The 21,217-nt window shown below is 40.0% G+C and overlaps 2 protein-coding genes across 2 annotated transcripts in view; both read left to right on the forward strand.

Moving 5' to 3' along the window:
* The window catches only part of susd6 (sushi domain containing 6), a 41,130-nt gene extending 35,160 nt beyond the window's left edge, over positions 1 to 5,970 (forward strand). Inside the window, exon 7 of the mRNA XM_088325660.1 lies at positions 940 to 5,970. Coding sequence (XP_088181786.1) covers positions 940 to 965 — 26 coding nt within the window. The 3' untranslated portion in view covers positions 966 to 5,970. The remainder of the gene's footprint in view (positions 1 to 939) is intronic.
* A 3,978-nt stretch (positions 5,971 to 9,948) lies between these two features.
* srsf5b (serine and arginine rich splicing factor 5b) lies at positions 9,949 to 19,733 on the forward strand. Its single transcript, XM_088325004.1, has 8 exons — positions 9,949 to 10,093; positions 10,306 to 10,452; positions 12,555 to 12,625; positions 13,805 to 13,936; positions 14,020 to 14,092; positions 17,240 to 17,313; positions 17,396 to 17,503; positions 18,776 to 19,733. The coding sequence occupies exons 2-8, from the start codon at positions 10,327 to 10,329 to the stop codon at positions 19,350 to 19,352; spliced, it is 1,161 nt and encodes a 386-aa protein (XP_088181130.1). The 5' UTR covers positions 9,949 to 10,093; positions 10,306 to 10,326; the 3' UTR covers positions 19,353 to 19,733.
* The last annotated feature ends 1,484 nt before the right edge of the window (positions 19,734 to 21,217 follow it).

Raw genomic sequence — 21,217 nt, forward strand, 5'->3', positions numbered from 1 at the left:
TATTGCAAAAGTTGTACGGCCTACAAACGTCATTTGTTTTTACAACAATTCTTTCACAAGATTTCCATTTCTTTTTTTTCCTGGTATCTTTTGTCCCATAATACTAACATTTTGGGGGGCTTATTTAGTCGGTTGCACGATACACAACTGTTTTTTATCACATTTTTTAGTGAAAGAACAATGTTGGCAACAAGATTCACTTGGTATAATTGGCAATTATTTGAATGCCACACACACTTTTTCTTCTTTTTCCCTGTTTTTTTCTATTTTTTTAATTCCTTTTAAAAAAAATATCATTGTGTTTATTTTTTCCTTGCTGTTACTTTTTTCTTTTTGTTCTCTATTTACTTTTCTTTCTTTGTTTCTTTTTCTTTTCTTTTTTTTCTGGCTTTTTTTCTGAATTTTTCCTTCTTTTTTCTCTTCCTTTTGTTTCTTTTTTTCTCAGCTTTTCACTACTTTTTCATTTTGGTATTTTTTTCTTTTTTGTTGTATTCCCCTCTTCCTTTAAGCCATTTTGTGCATACTTTTACATAAAATTGGATAATATAGGAATGAAAGAAGCAAAAACAACCTGAAGAGCCGTTTAGGACCCGAAAGAGCCGGTTCCTTTTAGTGAGCCGAGCCGAAGAAGCCGGTTCTCGAAAAACTCTACCGACTTTACTCAACTTTGTTCTACTTCGACCTTGACTTCAAAATACGGCATTCAGAACACGTCAGGGGAACCCTTATATTTTCATCTTCACGCACTGTAAATTTGACTTAATTCGCTTCTTAATGAGCAATTTCGAGCCCTGATTTTTGTGAGCTGGCTAGATTTTCTTGTGCGCAGAAAAGCTCTGGGTAGTGCGCAATTGAGCTCACACGCAGCTTAGAGGGAACATTATGGATGCCTCTCAAATTCCCCTTGACCTCCACAAATGTGTCCTTTCTCCCCACCAGATATCCCCTTGCTGAAGGAAGCATGATGCCTTCGAGCGCGCTCTCTGCTGACAAGGACCGAGTGTGTCTGTCCCCTCTGCTTCTCCAGAGACTGGACCAGACCGATTGCACCCCCCCACCCCCTTGCTCTTCTTCTATGGCTGCAGAAAAGTATCAAAGCCATCAAAAGGTTCACAGATCTAACGCCAGGGGAGACGAGACAAAGCACCTCATTCGAAATCCTTTCTCTGCTTCAAGGCTGTGCCCTATAAGTTATCATTATCATTTTAAACCAGGCATGTCAAACATAAACCCCGCAGGCTGGATCGAGCCCGATGGAGGATTTAATTTGGCCCACCTTATATTTTTGAGTTAAAAAAATGCTTCTTTTTAAAATTGCTTCTTTCCACCGCTAGAGGGCTGTAAAGTTATAAAAGCTGACGTCCATTCTGGTTTCTAAGATTGTGGAGTATTTCTCAGCTTCTGTTGGTCCAGCCCAGTAGTTAGACCTGATGTTATCGCCTTTTCACTGCTCAAATTTTTATTTTCTATTCCTTTTTTATTTATTTCAAAGCAGTATGACAATTGAGGAAAGCCTATTTTTATTCATAGCTCCCACTTGAGTTTGTTTGTGATGTCTGTGTTGAGTTGATTCAGATGTAATGCTGCGTTCGGTTTACTGTTGAAATAAACAAATTGTTAACAGATTTAATGCCAAACAGCAAAATCCTTTATTTTTTTCATTGTTTGTGCTGTGCTGGTCATTATTTCCCAGGGTGGGCAACATCCATTGCGGCCTGGTCATCCTGGAAGGGGGATCGCCTCCTTTGTGGCCTCTTCTCAAGGTTTCTTATTCTCTGGAGTTTTTCCTTGCCCGCATGTCGGTTTCAGATCAGGGGATGTTGTAAATGCTATCTGTGCAGTCCTTTTAAGACTTTTGGGGATTAAGGGCTATACAAATAAATGTGACTTGAAACGTAGGGTGAATGATAAACCACAGTACTGAAATTCGAAGCTAAATATTTGACGTCGTCTTTTGTTTTTACCGATAGGGCCCACCAGGGGGCGTAATGTCTGGATCCGGTGTTATGCCGAGAAATGCATCCCTGCCGAGATTTGCATCCCCTGGCTACTATAACCACTTTTATATCACTTTTCGGGAATGTAATGGCGAAAATACAACCAAAACCACTTCGTCTTGCATTTGTTGGGAATGTAATACAATTTAAACCATTCCGTCTTTGTATTTGTTGTGAATGGAATCTAACGGTAATGCACACCGTATATGAATCACTTTTGAGAACTGTTAGATAGATAGATAGATAGATAGATACTTTGTTCATCCCCGAAGGGAAATTCACATTTCCAGCAGCATCCCTGAGCTGAGAACAATCGAGAACAATCGAAAATAACACGGGAGCTGCTGGAGTGGCTGCCATTCGTGACGGCGCCGGAAGAAAAGATTCAATTTGAATCATGTACAAACAAACAAACAATTGAATCATGTACAAACAAACAAACAAAATATTCATGTTTCAATAAGTGGAGTGTTAATAAAATGGGGGGAAAATAATTTCTGATACTGATATAACCAGGTAAAACTAATTTTAAGTTACCTGTCCAAATGAATGTTGTGCCATCTCACCTTTCCCACTCTCTCTCCTCTCACCTTTCCCACTCTCTCTCCTGCAGTTGACTTGCTGCTGCTCGCTCCTGAAACTAATACTTACCTCTTTGTGTATTGTGCAGTCCCTTCTCAAGTTTCTTCATCTTCCTCGTGTTGAGGTTTTTGATGTATTGGTTTTGGTTGTATTTTCGCCATTACATTCCCGAAAAGTGATATAAAAGTGAGATAAAACGAGGTAAAAGTGGTTATAGTAGCCAGGGGATGCAAATCTCGGCAGGGGTGCATTTCTCGGCATAACACCGGCCCTCAAGCCTATCTGAGTTTGACATGCCTGTATTAAACTGAGGCTTCATCTGAAATGAGAAGAGCATTACTCAATGGATTTAAGAGGAAAGCCTAATTGTCCTTCTGCTGTACTTGAGAAGTCGTGAGTGATGGTTGGGTGTTGTGCCCCCTTTTTGTTGAATGCTGCATGCTGTTTTTTTTGTTTTGTTTGTTTCGTGATGGCTGTCACTTTACTGTGATCCACTCTGACTTAAGCATCAAGATTTTTAAGTATATATCACTCCCCACTAGCTATAATTCTCTACAAATTGGGTTCGGCATGGAAACCCGCTTCAAGAACCCGGAAGAGATTTTGTTGCCAGTCACCGATTATCCTAGTATCGCAGTAAAAATGGCTGTCCATCTGGTTTCTTGGTCATAACAACAAAGAATTCCCCCCAGAGGTGTAACTTAGTTTGTTTTGCTTTGACGAGTGACTCTGTCTTTCGATTTACATCTTTGTGTTTGAATTATGGAAAGGCAAGTCCTAAACAGAGCCTTTTCCTAAACCCCCTTTTCAGATTAAAGGCAATCTTCGGTTTCTTGACCAATCCTCGACCACAAGGTTCATGCAGTTGCTTAAAATCTTTGAAAATGCTTGAATTTTAACGTTGTGTATTCAAGGATTGAAATGTTCTTGGATTTATTGTGAAGTGCTTGAAATTATTGCCGTTTTCCGCAACAAGTACTCTCAAAAATGACGCCGACACTGCTTCGCTTTGCCGTTCCATTTTTTTTACCCTCGTGATTAACGGCAGCAGCCATTAGTTTGTATGGCATTGTCCTGCGGGTTGCGCCCAAGAGGACAGAAAGGTGTAACAGTGCCGGGATTACATAATAATTAGGGACATTTAGTGTATTACGAGCCATGCTAAAAATGAAAGTCGTAAATTGTAATGGGAAGAACTTCCTGCAACTGAAAATCTAAGCTACAGATTACAGTCAATTTACCAAACACCTATGCGGAGAGAGATTTGTTTCCAAAATATATACACGCGTATTTTTCAATTCCACTAATGTATTTGCGATTGACTCAAGACCTTAAGATCATATGTCTTGCTAAAAGCTAACGCAAGATTGAAATTCGCATTTGGAAATCGCAGTTATACAGTCAAGAAAATAACTATTTAACACTGCTGTTTTGCTATTTCTCCCACTTAGAAGTCGTGGAGGGGTCTGAATTTTTTATCGTAGGTGCATGTCCACCGTGAGAGAGATAAACTAAAAAGAAAAATCCAGAAATCACAATGCATATATAGCTGCAAATAAGTATTTGAACACCTGAAACAATGAATGTTGATATTTGGTACAGTAGCCTTTGTTTGCTATTGCAGAGGTCAAACGTTTCTTGTAGTCTTTCACCAGGTTTGCGCACACTGCAGGAGGGATTTTGGCCCACTCCTCCACACAGATCTTCTCTAGATTAGTCAGGTTTGTGGGCTGTCGCTGAGAAACACAGATTTTGAGCTCCTTCCAAAGATTTTCGATTGGGTTCAGGTCTGGAGACTGGCTGGGTCATGGTAGAACCTTGACATGCTTCTTACAGAGCCAGTCCTGGGTTTTCCTGGGTGTGTTTTTCGGGTCGTTGTCGTATTGGCAGACCCAGCCACGACCCATCTTCAATGCTCTGACTGGCACCAGTCATCCTCTCGTCAATGCAGTGCACTTGTCCTGTCCTATGGGCAGGAAAACAGCTCCAAGGCATGATGATACCATCCCCATGCTTCACAGTGGGGATGGTGTTCTTCTTATTGTACTCTTCATTCTTCCCCAAACACCCTTTGTGGAATTATGACCAAAAAGTTCTATTTTGGTCTCATCTGACCGCAAAACTCTCTACCATGACTCCTCTGTATCATCCAAATTGTCATATGCAAACTCAAGACGGGCTTTGACATGTGCTGGTTTAAGCAGGGGAACCTTTCGTGCCAATCATGACGTCTTCGTGTATTACCTACAGTAACCCTGGAAACGGTGGTCCCAGCTCTTTTCAGGTCATTGACCAACTCCTGTTGTGTAGTTTCAGGCTGATTCCTCACCTTTCTTGGAATCATTGAGACCCCACGAGGTGATATCTTGCATGGGGCTCCACTCCGATTGAAATTGACCATCATGTTAACTTCTTACATTTTCTAATGAATGCTCCAACAGTGGACCTTTTTTCACCAAGCTGTTTGGCAATTGCTCCGTAGCCCTTTGGAGGTGCTTAATTTTGTCTCTGGTGTCTTTGGACAGTTCTTTGGTTTTCACCACTTCTAATGGGCGGACTAACAGGTCTTTCAGGGTCAGAATTCTAGATGATACACAGGTGTTCAAAAACGTATTTGCGGCTGTAACACACAAATAAATTGTTAAAAAATCATGCATTGTGATTTCTAGATTTTTCTTTTTAGTTTATCTCTCTCACAGTGGACATGCACCAACAATAAAAAATTCAGACACCTCCACGACTTCTAAATGGGAGAAATAGCAAAATAGCAGGGTGTTTTCTTCACTGTATATCGCTCTTTCGGTTATTACGCTGGTGTTAACTTTTGGCACTAATCATGTAAACTGATCATTCGGATGAATCCAAAAACCTATTCCCTACAGGTAAAGGTACTCAATTGTTCTTTCTAACAGAATGTTGCCTTGACATGCATACCCCCCCTTTATCTGCATTTTGGACTGTTTTTGTTTTAATATAATGGAACATCTGATTCCCCAAAGGCCTTACTGTTTTCTATTCTATGCGTACGATTGTCTTTTATCTTTATTTATCATTTTTGTCCGTTCCCTTTTAAGTTTTCTCATTTTTTCCCGCTACTGTCACGCTGACAATTGTTATGCACTCTTTTGAGTACCTTCTAAACTAATTTGTCGTTAAGGTAAAACAGTAATAAGAAATAAAACAATTCAGGTTGTGTTTTGAGGTGCTGTTGTACAGTGGCCGTTTCCTTAAAAATGATTCTTGATTCGAATGCTTTCATCCTTCCATTTTCTCCCCGTAGCTTGATGGCAGTGGGTGTAATAATATGAATTTAATATTTGTAAAAAAGTTTAATTTAATTTTACATTGTGTGTATATACCTTCTTAAATAAAGCTTTTCTTTGAATTGTGACGCATGTGTATGTTCTTTATTATGTAAATCAGTTCGGATTAAAGTTAAGTTTTGGCAGGGTCCTCCACCTCTAGAGGAGGGGTCCCCAACCTTTTTCAACCCGAGATCTACTTTTTGTTACTAATTAGCGCAAAGGGCACACAGTTGGATATACATTTGTAAAATAAGCATTTATCATGTTAATACTATGTCGTTACTATGTTGTTACTATGTTATTACTGCGTAAATACGAGGTGAATTATTGAAATTCGAGTTAAATAGACTCGATCAACTACTAAAAAATAATTTTACTAGGAAATCACAATGACCCATCCCTGGTAAGCTATTTTCAGAACACTTCCGCAGGCCCCTAAGCTGTCTTTAGGGGGTACCCTATGCCTGCGGGCACCATGTTGGAGACCCCTACCTGATTGCTTGTAAAATATTGTGATACTGGTCTAATTTGTTCTGGCCTGAGAATGTAGGATGTCCTTCTGAGAGCAAAACCAAAAATGCCGAGTCAGCTTTTTTTGGGCAGTTTTCACATCTGGGGTAACCTACCCGACTGACTGTAATAGAAAGTCAAGGTAGCCGTAAACAAATTCTATATATTATAAAGAAAACACTATTGCTTGCATACTGTCTTTGTTTAGCTGCCAAAATATTTTTGGAACATTTTAAAAATACTAAAACACATTTACTCAGGGAAATGGGGAAATGTAAGGATAACTAAAAATGTACTCTCATGAATTAATATTACTTTTTAAACTCTCAACTGACTGCATAAACATAAAAAACACAATCTGTAAGAAAATATAAATGACAATATTTGTTAAATATACACATAGGAATGAGGTGAAAGAGAACTGGCTACTTTATAAACACTTATAATGACAATTATTTTAAAATTTAAAGAATGGTGTGCTCACGCTGTAAAGCACACCAATGAACAGGTACCTCACAAAGGTTCCTACCCTCATGGCGACACACTTCAGTAATGCTGTAATTTTTCTTTTGTTTGATGGAATACCCAAATTTTAAAACATACAAAATGTGAGAAAATGGTACATGTTTTTTGCATAGTATCTATTTTGAATTGGTATATTCCAATTATTTTCCAGGACAATGCATTTTGAAGACAGCCTGTTTCGTCTTTGACTTCCTCAGTTGTGACGTCATGTAAACACTAGCACCCTAGCAAGCCAGTCAGGTTTTGAGTGTTTTAAGACAAATTTCGGTAGTTCTTGTGGAGAATGCCATGGCGTTGTGTCGCAGGTGGGTGTGGCAAGAGTACAACAAATGGTGGCCGGCCAAAATGGGGCAAACTACCAAAAAAAAACACACATAGAACTAACAGGGGTTAAAAAGAAACCGAACGCTGGCTGACAAAAAGCATGCAGTAAGTAGCCATGATAACCGGGAGCCAGCAACAACAAAAAAACGGCCACAGCAACAAACACAACCCCAGTCGTAAATATATCAAATGATCACGGCAGGCTAGCCAGCTGCTAAAGAGGGTTAACCTGGACCAATCGGCGGAAAAATACGGGAGGCTGGCTAACTGAAAACATGCAGTAAGCAACCAGGCTACCCGGGAACCTAAGACCAGGGTTGGGTAGGGTTACTTTAACTTGATTACTTTCAATTACTTTTGGATTACTCCAATACCAAATATGCTAATAAAAGACAAAATGAACTAAATATGAATAAAATGACTAAATTTTGTGCAGGCTTGGGGAGTAATGGAATACATGGAATGGCAAATATGATGTTGGCAAGCCGTTTGGATTTATTTTCATTTTGTTTCCGTCGCATTTTATTTTAGTTTTGCCGGAGATCAAAGAGATCAAAGCCAGGAGAGAAAGCTTACCACGTGTCATGAGTCATCATTTCATTCATATTTAGTTTCTTTTGTCTTTTATTAGCATATTTGGTGTTGGAGTCATCCAAAAGTAATTGAAAGTAATCAAGTTAAAGTAACCCTACCCAACCCTGCCGAAGATGAAAAACGGCCACGGCAACAAACATGAACCCAACCGGAGGAAAAAAATACAATGAGCATGGCTCACCTGGAGCAAACAAAACTGGAAGCCTTCGCTCGGGGGGAGCTATCTGGACAATATTATACCAATTGCAAGACACGCAGCGAAAAACACAAAGGAAAAGCGACAATCGCCTACCTAAAAGGAGGTGAAGGCAAAAGGGGAACGCACATTGTACACAAAACTTTTGATGATTGAAGCACACAACTCGGAAAAAAACACTCAGACGCCCCTTAGTGACACGGTAAGCAATATCCCAATTCCTCCAAGCAGAAAAGAGCTCTATGCCACTACTGTTTACCATCATTGTTGTAAGTCTTTGTTGACATCCGGTGACGTCACAGCTCTATAGGATTTGACCCAACTTTGAGACTAAATTTCTAGATTCCCCTGGCGTGTGTAATATTTAGCAATATATCTGCATGATTGTAGGGAGAAACACTAAGTGGCTTATTAATAAAAAGGTATTTAATAATCCCTTTAAAACCATGGGAAATCATAAAATGGAATAATAGAAATACAGTTCGATGTTTTTTTTTTTTTTTTTTCCAAAATAGAATGCTGCCTTCCTCAAAGTAAAATAAAGTTCTCCCACTCACATACCTGTCGCGCTCCAGGGCTCCATGCCCTTACAAACTGTCGTATTTTTCCTTACAAAATACAAAATAATCTTACACCAAACGTATTTATTTATGTAGTTTAACATGTTATATTGTACAAGTGTTTCGTTATATCATATATATTGTTAATGAACATTTTGCTGGAGACACTGAATTGCTCAACATGAATGAGCTTTATTATAAAAAAAAGTTCAGAAATTAAGTCGCTTGGATGTTCACTGTAGAAGGAAAAAATACATGCAAATAGAATTAAGTAGAATAATACATTTTCTTGGTCAATTTATTAATTCATTTTCTGCATTCAATTATTGTGGGTGAAATACTGATTAAAGAGATGACCACAAACCTGTCTTTTTTCATGTGCTCCTCTTATACTTCCTTTTTTTCTCAACTTCTTTACACAACATAATCATTCGTAATATAATGCATCAAAGCAAGTGAGCCGTATGAGACAGACTGAAGAGATCTTTTCTTCCTCATTCCATGAGGCTCTTTAACTCCACCCGGCAGAGTAAAGGCCCACATTCAACCACACCCCCTACATTGCATATTACCGAATTTTATTGCAATATGTATTCTCTGTAGCACTATCTAGATACTCTATATAACACGCTACAGTGGGTATTAGCACGTCACATTGTGTATTTTTATATTGTATTCTTTTTGCTTTATTATTGTATTGTTCTCAGCGAAGGGATGCTGCTGGAAATGTGAATTTCCCTGTGGGGATGAATAAAGTATCCATCTATCTATCTATCTATCTATCTATCTATCTATCTATCTATCTATCTATCTATCTATCTATCTATCTATCTATCTATCTATCTATCTATCTATCTATCTATCTATCTATCTATCTATCTATCTATCTATCTATCTATCTATCTATCTATCTATCTATCTATCGAATGAGTTGAGCCGAAAAAGCCGGTTCTCTAAAAAGAGACGGACTTCCTTTCACTACACAAACTACCACATGAAATCCGAGGCGGCAGACGCATGCGCACAGTAGTATCAAACCGCTCGCTTCGTTTGCAACGAAAAAAAAAAAAACGATACCGAGAGAGAGGCTACCGCGGCGAACTGGTTTGACTTGATTGATTTGCCGTTTCGTGATAGTCAGTGTATGGTACCCATAATTGACAAGTCTTTCCCTACAGATTTTCTTGTACGTTGTACATGTCTTAAAATGCATAATAAACGTACTTTGTACAGCAAAACCGTACAGGTTGACAGGTATACACTCATTTATCAGTGTGTCCCATTCTCACCACTAAGAGGCGCTCTATAAAACACACTGTCCCTTTGAGTGTCGCAATATCCGGAAACGACGCCTTGTGGTCTCAATGTGAAATATATCTACTTCCGCTCTCTTCTTCGGCTTTCTTCGAGCATTTCGGTATCTTCCGCCATTTTCCGGGCTATTCCTTCTCTTCTGCGATCCGGATTCCAAGTCGACGTTTCACTTACCAAACTCAACGTGTGAGTATTTTCTTTAAAACTGTATTTTTTAAGAAGTTATTCCCTCTTAACGCGTGTAAAACTACGCATGAATACTATTATTTTCATGAAATGCTGTTGAGCGTTAGCTTGGCTATGCTAGCTCGAGGGCCGAGCGACTGTTGTTTAACGAGGTTCATTGTGACCGCGCTACAAATGATTAAGTTTTATTTCTGCGTTGTTTTTGTTCATAGGTAACTCCAATTGGTTTGAAAATGACTGGGGGTCGAATATTCATCGGCCGACTAAGCCCCTCGGCCAGGGAGAAGGACGTGGAGAGATTTTTCAAAGGATACGGACGCATACGAGACATCGATCTCAAAAGAGGTTATGGCTTTGTGGTGAGGGAAATACGCACTCGTGTTTTCAAACTTATAAATAGATAAACGTGCACTCTGCCTGTAATTGAAGTATAAATACTTAAGTTCAAATAAACAGGCTTGTAAAAGTTCGTTGAAAATTTGGTCACCGTATTACAAAGAAACAGTGTGTAATATTTAGCGCCCCCTACTGGTAAAAACAACTTCATTCATTGAAAAATGAATATTGATTTTAAATAAGCCAAAATTCATTAACAGTTTTACAAGCATGTGTTTTAGATTGTGAAAAATATATTTTACATACAGTGGAACCTCGGTTCTCGACCATAATCCGTTCTAGAACCCTGTTCGAAAACAGATTTGTTCGATTGCCGAAATTATTTTTCCCATTAAAAATAATGTAAATCGTTTTAATCCGTTCCAACACCCTGAATGTTTACCTTGAATGTTTAACGTAATCATAAAGCTAACCCAGGCTAATCGTACGTTCGCGTTATCGTAATCTTCCGTACGAAAGATTACGCTAACGTGAACGTGTAAAAATAAAAAAGAAAGGATAAAGTTAAGAATTATGCATAGGATTTCTTACCTTAGTGGTGGTCAGCAGAAGGCGCAGGTGGACGGTGGGGAGAGGATCAGACACTCGCACACCTCCTTCATATTTTGCTGTTATTTCTTTCTTAAATGCAATAGTTGTACGCACTACTTTTCTTTTTTCACCTGTAGCAACTTTGCTGCTTGCACTGACTTTCTTCGGAGGCATAATTAGGGGCTAAAACACTTGGTACACCTATATTAAAAGCGAAAGCAAAACGAAGCACGTCCGCACGCGATAACAGTTGGTCAAGAAAAAGAGCCATCTACACCCGTATGCCACTCAGCATCACTTCTTTTTGGTTGTGCTACACCGTACTGCAACATCTAGTGGTCAAAAATGCACCTGAAATTAAATCGTAGAGAGAATCTGATGCGTGAATTAGTTTATTTATCCATCCATCATCTGCACTGCTTATCCTCAGTAGGGTCGCGGGGGTGCTGGGGCCAATCCTAGCCATCTTCGGGCAGTTGGCAGGTGACACTCTGAACTGGTCGCAGGGCACTCAAATAACAACTCATTCACACTTATGGAGAATTTGAACCGGCCAATTAACCTGAAATGCATGTTTTTAGAATGTGGGAGGAAACCGGAGTGCCCCTGAGTAAACTCCCGCAAGCCTGGGGAGATCATGCAAACTCCACACAGGAAGGTTCAATCCCATGACCTCAGAACGCGGATTCGCCAACAACTCATCCGCTGTGCTGCCATAGTATATATAAACCAATTTCAATATTATTCTTGTTTTGATCCTCTGGAAGAAAATTCTGTATTAAAGGATTCTTGACTGTTAACAAATTGCAATGAAACTGTTAATTGCATCTCCAACAGCGCAGTGGTTCCAACCTTTTCTGTACCGCGGTCTGACGTCTGACAATATTTTCGCGGCCTGGCTCAATAATAACATTAGTGGTAATCATATTAATGATGATACGCCTAAATCCAATGTGTGATCACAAGGAATGTAGATGACATAGGAAAAGGCATTGGGTTTAATCTCACTGCTTTGAGTCCCTGTACTGTCCTGAAAGATCTAAAGTGAGAGCATAAAAGCACGACAGGGGAAACTGTTTCGTGTTTCTGATGATGACCCAGACTTTGAAGGACATTGAATAAAATCATTTTATGTCAGTATTCAAAATGTTTTCATGGCCTCAGGTATTCAACAACTTTGTCCCGTGAGTAAAAATAGAAAGATGATGAGATTAAAATCTAATGCTTTTTCTAAATTCATCTACATCCTTAGTGGTCTAGTCAACTCGTGGGTTTAAATTAGGTGCTCTTGTCACCGCAAATCAGATTCGGTTCCTGTTGCGTCCAATGTTGTGCAAATGTGGTCAACAATATTTTTCGATTTATGAGTCATTGTACAAATATGGAAATATACAGTGAAACCTTGTGTATACTGTGCACGCAGAGTTGATTTTTTGGTTAAAAAAAAGATGGCATTAAGCAATCCCCCAGTTTTCGCGGTTACTGGGGACCGGTTTCACTAAAATCCAAGGGCAATGTGCTTCATCTTTTGCAGGAGTTTGAGGATCCCAGAGATGCCGAAGATGCTGTGTATGAACTTGACGGCAAAGAACTTTGTAATGAAAGGTGAGCAGGTTCATTTGTTGACAAAATCGTGTAGATCATATTTGTCCACAGGCCACATCCGGCCGGGCATACAACTGTAAGCACTTACTGTACACTTAAAATTAAAGTTATTTTAACTAATTGAGGGTGTACACAAAAATTGTTGACAGTGCAATTGTTTTTTTTTGATGTTGTTGTTTTTTTTTGCCTGTAGTAGTTTACATGCGCATACTGAACACACCGATGCTAGTAGTCTTTAGTGGTAGCCTCTGGGACTGCTTGTGCACTAGTTTCTTTTGTATAGCAAGCAAGGTTTTTGTTCACCAAAAATATTTGTGTTTGGAGTAAAGATCGACTCATGTGTTTTTCGGGTCCGCTACCGATTATCTGTGTTCAGATTAGGCCAATGAACCTTTTTTTGGAGCGGGTATTCATATGCTCGAAAATTGACGTAATAAATGTTTAATAATGCAAAAAGACACAAGGACTATTTGTTATAAATTCAAATAAAGCTTTACAAGCGCGCTGAAACATTTTACTGTGAATGGAATATAATTTTAACATGAATTACAAATGTGGTATTCTTCTGTAGTCTCCCATAGCCACACAACACAATATGTTTGGAATGTGTGATAGTCCGAATTGTAAATTCAAATCAAACATTTGTTTGCATGGGGAAATCCAATAAAAACAGGTTCTCATTCAAAACAGTTCTCTGGTTACAGCAAGCAGTGAACAACTACGTACAATAAGCGTGCATTACAATAAGGTTCTCACGCTCGTTATATAAAGCTTAGTTGTGTACAACTAGCTGTAGTCATGAATATTATAGCATTTAGCTATATTGGCTCGCCTCTATTGTCGGTGATATATGTCTTAATAAACTTATTATATGGACAAAAACCGCTTTTTTTTTATCACGTTAGTATTTCTTAATAAAGACAGGATACAGACTACCATGACACTTGTTCTATTTTTATGGCGGCATTCAGGGGCAAAAGAAAATCGAAGTTGGCATTCACAAGAAAGGGAATAACACACCTGAGGTGGAGACAATCAATTTGAAAATGTGATACTGATACCGATATCAGTGCAGATAATCGATTGACTTCTAGTTTAGAGGTGCTTGTATAAAGAGGTGGTACCACAACTGTATGTTGTTAAATACTTAACCTACTTTTTTGTTGTTTGTGATTTCAGGGTGACCATAGAACACGCTCATGGACGTCCACGTACCGGTCGAGGAGGAGGAGGTGGTGGCGGAGGAGGAGGCGGTGGAGGAGGAGGCCGCTTCTCCGATCGTTACGGCCGAGGCGGTCAGAACAAATGGAGGTATCGCATCCTTCAGCTCAATCACAAAGCGAGAATGTTTTTCTGGAGGGTTTCGCCATTTTCATGAAGTTGCCTCTTTTCAGCCGAAACCCGCCTCCGATGCGTACCGAAAACCGCCTGATTGTCGAAAACTTGTCCTCTCGTGTCAGCTGGCAGGTCAGTAATGCCTTTAGCATTAAGTAAATGTAGACTTTTTTTTTTTTTACTCAAAACACTGCAGTTTTGCCTGCATCTGCTCGGACAAACAAGTCGAACATTTTGTGACATAAACATCTGTTTTAAGTACCGTGTTTTACACACTATAATGTGCACCGGATTATAAGGCGCATCCCCAAAAATAGTTTTTGTGATATGTATATCATATATGAGGCACGTTGGACTGACTATAAGGCGCATTGAAAAAAAACTTCAGTAAGTACTAGGGTTGCATAATAAATACATATATTTAGATTAGAATACTTTATTTCATCGGGCATAACATGACATCTGGTTTCAATCTAAAATGAATTAATTCCCAAATGTTTACTATGCTGTTCTCGCTCCGTAGTATCCCCCTTTTATGCCAGCTAGACGGCTAGTGAACGAATTCACCAATAACAAGAAGTTTGATTTGGATACTGTTTATTCGGACAATGGCGTAAACTGTTATCCGTATTTAAAACTAAGTTTGTTAACTATACAGATACTGTCCAATCGAAGCTAACACATGCTGATGACAACTCAAACAAGACTACGACATTTTGTACAAAACGTTATCATAAACAAAAATCTCCATTCGGGTAATCGCAATTCGTTTCATACTTACGGAATTTTATTGTCCAAAGAAACAACAAAAAAGATTTTCAACGGGCGTTGGGAAGTTGTCTTTTGAGCTGCCGTCGAATTTCTGCACTTTGTTTTAATTTAGCAACAAACAATTATCATGTTAACCACAAGAGGGTATTCGAAGACTAATGTTTCTTAAAGGCATACCGGTATACCATTTCCTATTTTATCTACCATATTTTCCCGTGTATATACGTCACACAAGATTATAAGATGCACTTTTCAATTTGACTAATTTGGTATTTTTAGGTGTGCCTTTTGTGCGGAAAATGCTGTATAAATGGAAGTGGTTACTCAAAAAGAGTAAAGTATTTTTCACACTATAAGGCACACCCCAAAAATAGTGGTTTGGGATCTTTCATAGATAAGGCGCACCCAACTATAAGGCACACATAATCAAAACTACTGCAAGAGTTAGGGTTGCACAAAAAATGAAAAAGCTATTTTGTACATTGATTTTGGCCTTAAGATCATAAAATGTCAATCGTTGTGTCCCCACTGGGCCAGGCTTTTCTCTTGCTGACTTTTATTATTATTCACCAGTTATTGTTCTTTTTTGTCTCTCCGCCCCTCTCTCTTAAAGTGCCGCACATCTTAAGGACATACCAATTTTCATCCCCGCAGAATGACAGACGGTCTTTAAATTCCCCGTTAACTCTTACTCAAATCTGTCAATGATGGAAAATGGTCGGTTGATATAACCTCTGCCGTCACAAATATATAATGTGTAAACGTTGATGCAGTCGAGTATAATTTAGATTTTGTTACAAAAAACACTTCAAAATTATGGCCAATTTGGGGTTTTTGAGTGCGCCTTATACTCTGGAAAATATAGTTATCTGTTCTTTGTGTTCTACTTTTAACCAATTCTTCACCCCTTTATTTGCCAGCCTGACTGTTGTGTGATGTGGAATCGCTCGCTTATGGTGGAGCTAGCCCCTTCTGGGTCCTTCTGTCTGGGTTGAGCCTGTGGTGTCAGCCAGTCTGTCCTATGGCTGCTAGTTGAAGCCCCGCTGCTCATGCGAGAGCTCGCTTCCCATTCGGGGAAGCGCTGTGCGATCTGAAAGGAAACGGGAAGTTGACAAAGCAGAGGAGAGACTGCCAGTCGATGGCCGAGTTGATCGTTAAATAGAGAGTCTTCGCCCGATCGAACGATATGCCCCTCTGCCCTTCCCACTGCATCGCGAGAGAGCGAGAGCGCGTGAATGCCTCCCAGGTGCCCGTGGATTTAATCTGCTGTTATCCCAAAGGCTTTTGCTCTCAGGTAGTAGTTTCACTCTCTTTGCTGAGGCAGGGTACCAAGTCATTGGCTGTCCTGACACTGAGCCCTGAGAAAACGGTGTTTGTTGTGCCAAATTCTTCCCAAGTGGCACCACTGCAGTTTAATTTATACAGCCGTATTCTTCTTTGAGGTTCTAATTTTAGAGGGGTGCCCGAGAATCCAAACTATATTAAATTGGATGATTCTCATTTTAACTTCACATGGTTGTCATTTGGTCCTTAACGGTATTCCCAAAAATATTATTTTTTTATCAATTAGACGGAAAATGTGTAGTGATTCTCCCCACAAGCATACAAACATGTTGCAAAAATCGAAAAATTTTACTCTCAAAGCTGACCCATGTGGTGTGCTGCCGAGCTGTGACGTCATTGAAGGAACACAACAGTTTGAAATAGCGAATCCCATACACACAACACGTGAAGCCAGCTCTGTAACAGACGGTGATTGCAGTGAGCAGACCGCTCATTTCTGTTTGGAGGTAGGTGATTCTGGCTTTTTGTGATTTTTGCCAGGTGTGATAAGGGCAGTGTCCAGTTTTCTCCTCGTTAGTGTCGGGGTTGCCCAAAGGTTTTGCATTTATCACCTTGGCCACTGCCTGGCGGTTAACTGCGTGTTCCGCGTGATTAGCCAGGTTTGCGTTTTTCCGCCAAGGCTTTGGGTGCCTTTCGTCGATCGGTCCCAGTTAGCCCCCGTAGACGTCTGTGTTTTTTGCCAGTTAGTCCCTTTTGGCTGCTGGCCTTTTGTTGTAGCATTACTGCATTCACCTGTGACACAACTCCTATGCGTTCTCCACAAAAAACACCAAAACTTCGCTTAAAACACTCAAAACCTCTTCGACTGGTTAACTCATAATACAACAGAGGAGAATTGTTTGCAAGGACACCGGTTTTCCTCTGATGGCGTTACAGTTCAGGGTGACAAAGACGAGACGTGCCGTCTTAAAATATATTACCTCGGGAAGTAATAAGAATTCACGGATTCCATATACATTGATTTTATACAAAAGGCATGTACTATTTCCTAACGTTTTGCTTAAGATTTTGGGAATACCTTTAAAGATGTCATTTGGGAAGTTTGTGGTTCTCGCCCCTCTTATCCAACCAGCTCTCCTTTTTACAAATTCAGTGTCTTCTCGCGTGTTTGACTGTCATTCCTGCTTTCCCTTTCCTCTCATTAACTACTGTCTGCATATGTAGGACTTGAAGGATTTTATGAGACAAGCTGGGGAGGTCACATTTGCGGATGCACATCGACCTATACTCAACCAAGGGTGAGTCATATTCTTAGCGTGATTCTGTTTGACGAAATTCTACCATTGTGAACTTACCCTAAACGTGTCTGGCTCTTTGCAGAGTGGTTGAGTTTGCCTCTTCCAGTGACATGAAAAATGCGGTTGAGAAACTTTCTGGAAAGGAGATTAATGGCAGAAAAATCAAGCTCGTTCAGGCAGGCAGCAAGAGGTGACTGCATAACTATTTACATATATTTCTGGTTCATTTCGTTCTATTTATATTTTAAATCGTTTTTTAAACAACGCAGGTTATGAACAGGTATCTGATAAGATCATCTTTATATTTTTCATCATCATTATATTAGTACCATTACTATTGAGACGAAATGATTGCAGAAAGCTGTGCAAAATCAACCAAGTACATTGCATTGCCATCAAACAATGCATTCAATAAATGAAAACCGAGTTCATAACAGTTAATTCTTCTCATCAATGTAACACAAGATATATTTGAGTATGTTACCAAGTCTTCAATGCGAGTGAAAAAGGCAAGTGTAAGCGTGTCACCACCACAAATATTACCAACATGGCGCGGCTATCTAATCTCACCAATGAAACACTTTTGGTAACATTCCCTAATGAAAACCCCACATGTGTAAATAACAGTAGATTATAAATGACTGCTGGCACATGAGCACAGCCATGGGAGCAGTCGCCGCACCAAACATAACTACGACATCATGTTCGTACGTAACCAAATTTTATTGAAAATACTTCGGATTAGCAGTAAAAACGAGGTGCAGTGCTTAATCAGTCGAGACATAAATCTATAAATAAATCTGTCCATTCTTAAGGGACAGTCAAAAAAATCATAAGTAAATATAGAGTAAACATTTTTGTTATCCCTGCAAACCAAGAACAGACTCATTAGCAGCAGTAGAACAGTAATCAAATCAAATATATGCATTTTGTAGAGAGCATTCTGTGGTCAACTGTAGTGAAAGAACATGACAATTCTCAACAGTTTGAACTCACGGTTTTAGCCACTGGCGTTTGACAGGCACAGTCTGACCTAACGCTCTCGTTCTATTTCATAGTGAAATACGCATATAAACTGTACTATAACATAAACCGTATTGGCTTGAACGTTACTTGAATTTTACCGAGGCGTGTCAAACTATCCAGGTGAAAATGCTCCCAAACTAAAGAAGTTTTGGTATGTGTACTTAATGTTGACGCCAGCCTTTTCTGGTACCGATGAGACACTATTGCGCATTGGCAACTCTTAGCAGAGATGTTCACGTAGAGATGCCTCTGTTGGAAAAACAAGTATGGCGACCTAATCGGCAACGGAATTCATTGTTGTCTATTCCTATTATCGATATCCATCAACAACATCGAGTAGTTGTTGCAGCCCTATTTGCTTGCAGTGTTAACTTGGCTTAACTGATGCACTGAAACGACCTGCATACTACATTTTTACCATTGTTTCTTTACACAGGTCAAGAAGCCGTTCAAGTTCCAGGAGTTCTTTCTCCCGATCCCGTTCCCGCTCTCGTGATCGCTCTCCATCCGGTGGGCCGAAGCGCTCTGGATCCCCCAGGCGCTCTGGATCCCCCAGGCGCTCTGGATCCCCCAGGCGCTCTGGATCCCCCAGGCGCTCTGGATCCCCCAGGCGCTCTGGATCCCCCAGGCGCTCTGGATCTCCCAGGCGCTCTGGATCTCCCAGGCGCTCTGGATCTCCCAGGCGCTCCGGATCCCCCGGGCGCTCTGGATCCCCCAGGCGCTCCGGATCTCCCGGGCGCTCTGATAGGCCCAGGCGGTCCGGAAGCTCAAGGCACTCTAACAGCCCTAGACGCTCTGAATCGCCAAGATCGGATGGGCCCAGGAGCTCCGATGGTCCCGGACGGCGCCGCTCTGAATCTCCCAGGCGCTCCCGGTCACCGAGGCGTTCTGGCAGCCCTAGACGCTCCAGTTCTCCAAGGCACTCACGCAGCCCACCTCCTATTAATGACAAAGCTCCTCGTTCCCGCTCTCGGTCTCGTTCATGTTCTCCCTCCACTGAAGGCAAGCATTAAAACAGCCCCTACTTTGTTGATCTATTTCTATTCTCTCTTTTCATTCCAGAAAGGAGGTCAATTCAAAAGACGACAAATTAACGCAACAATTTAAATGATAACAGAAAATCAGCTTTGGTTCTTTCCCGTTAGTGCTTTATCTGGCTTTGGTACCGTTCACACTACTCCATTCAAGAATGCAGTGAGAAACTAAGAATTACAATTACATTTTCTTATGATCTGATGTTTGATATGGCTTCTGTAAACAACATATAAAATTGGGATGTTTTGATGACAAATCTCATACAAGCTACTGTTTAAAAGTTTGTCACTTATCTCCTTATTTTTTAAAGAAAAATCACTTTTTTTTTTGAAGATGACAATAAACTAATCAGAAATACACCCCATACGTTATTATTTTTCTCCGTAATGACTATTTTAGCCGCAAATGTATTGTTTTTTTTAATGCAACATCTATAAAAACGCTCACCTACTTACGCCCATTCGACATGCCTAAAAAGGTGGACATGAACATTTTTTTCGGGATGTCGAAAAATATCCGGCCATTGCTGTAAGATAGATTTTGTTTGTGTGTGCACCTTTTTCCGAGTACAGGACATTAATGTAGTGCTTCTTTCTGTCGCTACCGGCGTGTGGTTCTGTGAGAGAGGTCACCCAGAATCCACCCAGAAGAAGAAATCCGCTTCCTCTTCCTAGTACATGTATAAAAATTCTATACTCACCGCACTAAGAACTTTGACATTTTTATGGTTTAGTATCTCGTTCATCCACTCAATATGGTTGGTGTAAAGTGTAAAGAGGCGGCAAGCAGTTTCTTTTGAAATGAACGTGGAACAAGAAAGCTTGATGCGGTTGAGAACTCTTTTTGTCGGCCACTTTTTACCATGGGGGAGGAAGTCACCCAACTCTTGAAGCTCATCTTCCAAGAGTAAGTTAAAGTTAACTTTTTCTTTATAGAGCATATTATTTTATGAAATATTTATTTTTTAGTACAAAACTACAGGATACGAACCTTAAACATACAAAATATAGCAGTGAAGCAACTTAGGAACTAATTCAACTTACGAATGAACGTTGGGAACCATTTCACGTTTATGAGTCCGGCAGCCACTGTAGGTGTATTTCCAGCAACCAAGTCATCTAGTCAAGTCAAGTCATCTTTATTTGTATAGCCCTAAATCACGAAGAGTCTCAAAGGGCTTCACAGATTATTACACTATATTACACAGACTATTTTTCAGCTGACGAGAAGAGTAGGTTATTCATATGCTATGGAGTAGAAGTGAGTTTTAAGTTTAGATTTAAACATTTCCACTGAGGTTGCAGATCGGATCTCAGGAGGAAGAGCATTCCACAGCACCGGTGCCCGGATGGAGAACACTCTCCAACCAGTACTCCAGTGTTCCAATAGTACATTGTGTTTGCTAAAATAGCAATCACCGATGGATGATTCAAGAACCTTTGTTCAATAATGTTAGCACAGTTGAGCTGGTTTGGGAAACTATAAAACCGACCTTCCTTTGAGCTAGTGGGAGCATCACAACTTGGCCAGAAAACGTGAAAGTCTTCAGTATATCCTTTTTCTAAGAAATAAAGGATATTCCGTGCGAGAAATAGTCAAGAAATCAAACATCTGTGTTCTACTTCCATCAGAACACGGCACAAACTGGCTCTTCACGAGAGTAGAAAGAGAAGTCGGCGGACAAGTTAGTGTACATTAGGGTCTCTCGTTTGAGAAATCTGTTAAATAGTACTACAGGGTGCTGTTACTGCAATATTTTAGACACAGTATTTTACACGGGTCAAGAATTGAAGTGTCCTGTGGTTTCCGGGCGCTATTGTACCATTTACGTAGTCACATTTGA

This window comes from Urocampus carinirostris, chromosome 20, assembly GCF_059441175.1.
Source record: "Urocampus carinirostris isolate Australia breed hairy pipefish chromosome 20, RoL_Ucar_1.0, whole genome shotgun sequence".
NCBI classification, from domain to species: Eukaryota; Metazoa; Chordata; class Actinopteri; order Syngnathiformes; family Syngnathidae; genus Urocampus; species Urocampus carinirostris.

What these genes read in the sequence shown, in the direction of transcription:
- srsf5b (XM_088325004.1), top strand. Translation starts at nt 10,327, where the DNA reads ATGACTGGGGGTCGAATATTCATCGGCCGACTAAGCCCCTCGGCCAGG. An exon ending in CCTCTCGTGTCAGCTGGCAG is followed by an intron (nt 14,093 to 17,239) that starts GTCAGTAATGCC and finishes CTGCATATGTAG; the next exon opens with GACTTGAAGGATTTTATGAG. An exon ending in GTTCAGGCAGGCAGCAAGAG is followed by an intron (nt 17,504 to 18,775) that starts GTGACTGCATAA and finishes TTCTTTACACAG; the next exon opens with GTCAAGAAGCCGTTCAAGTT.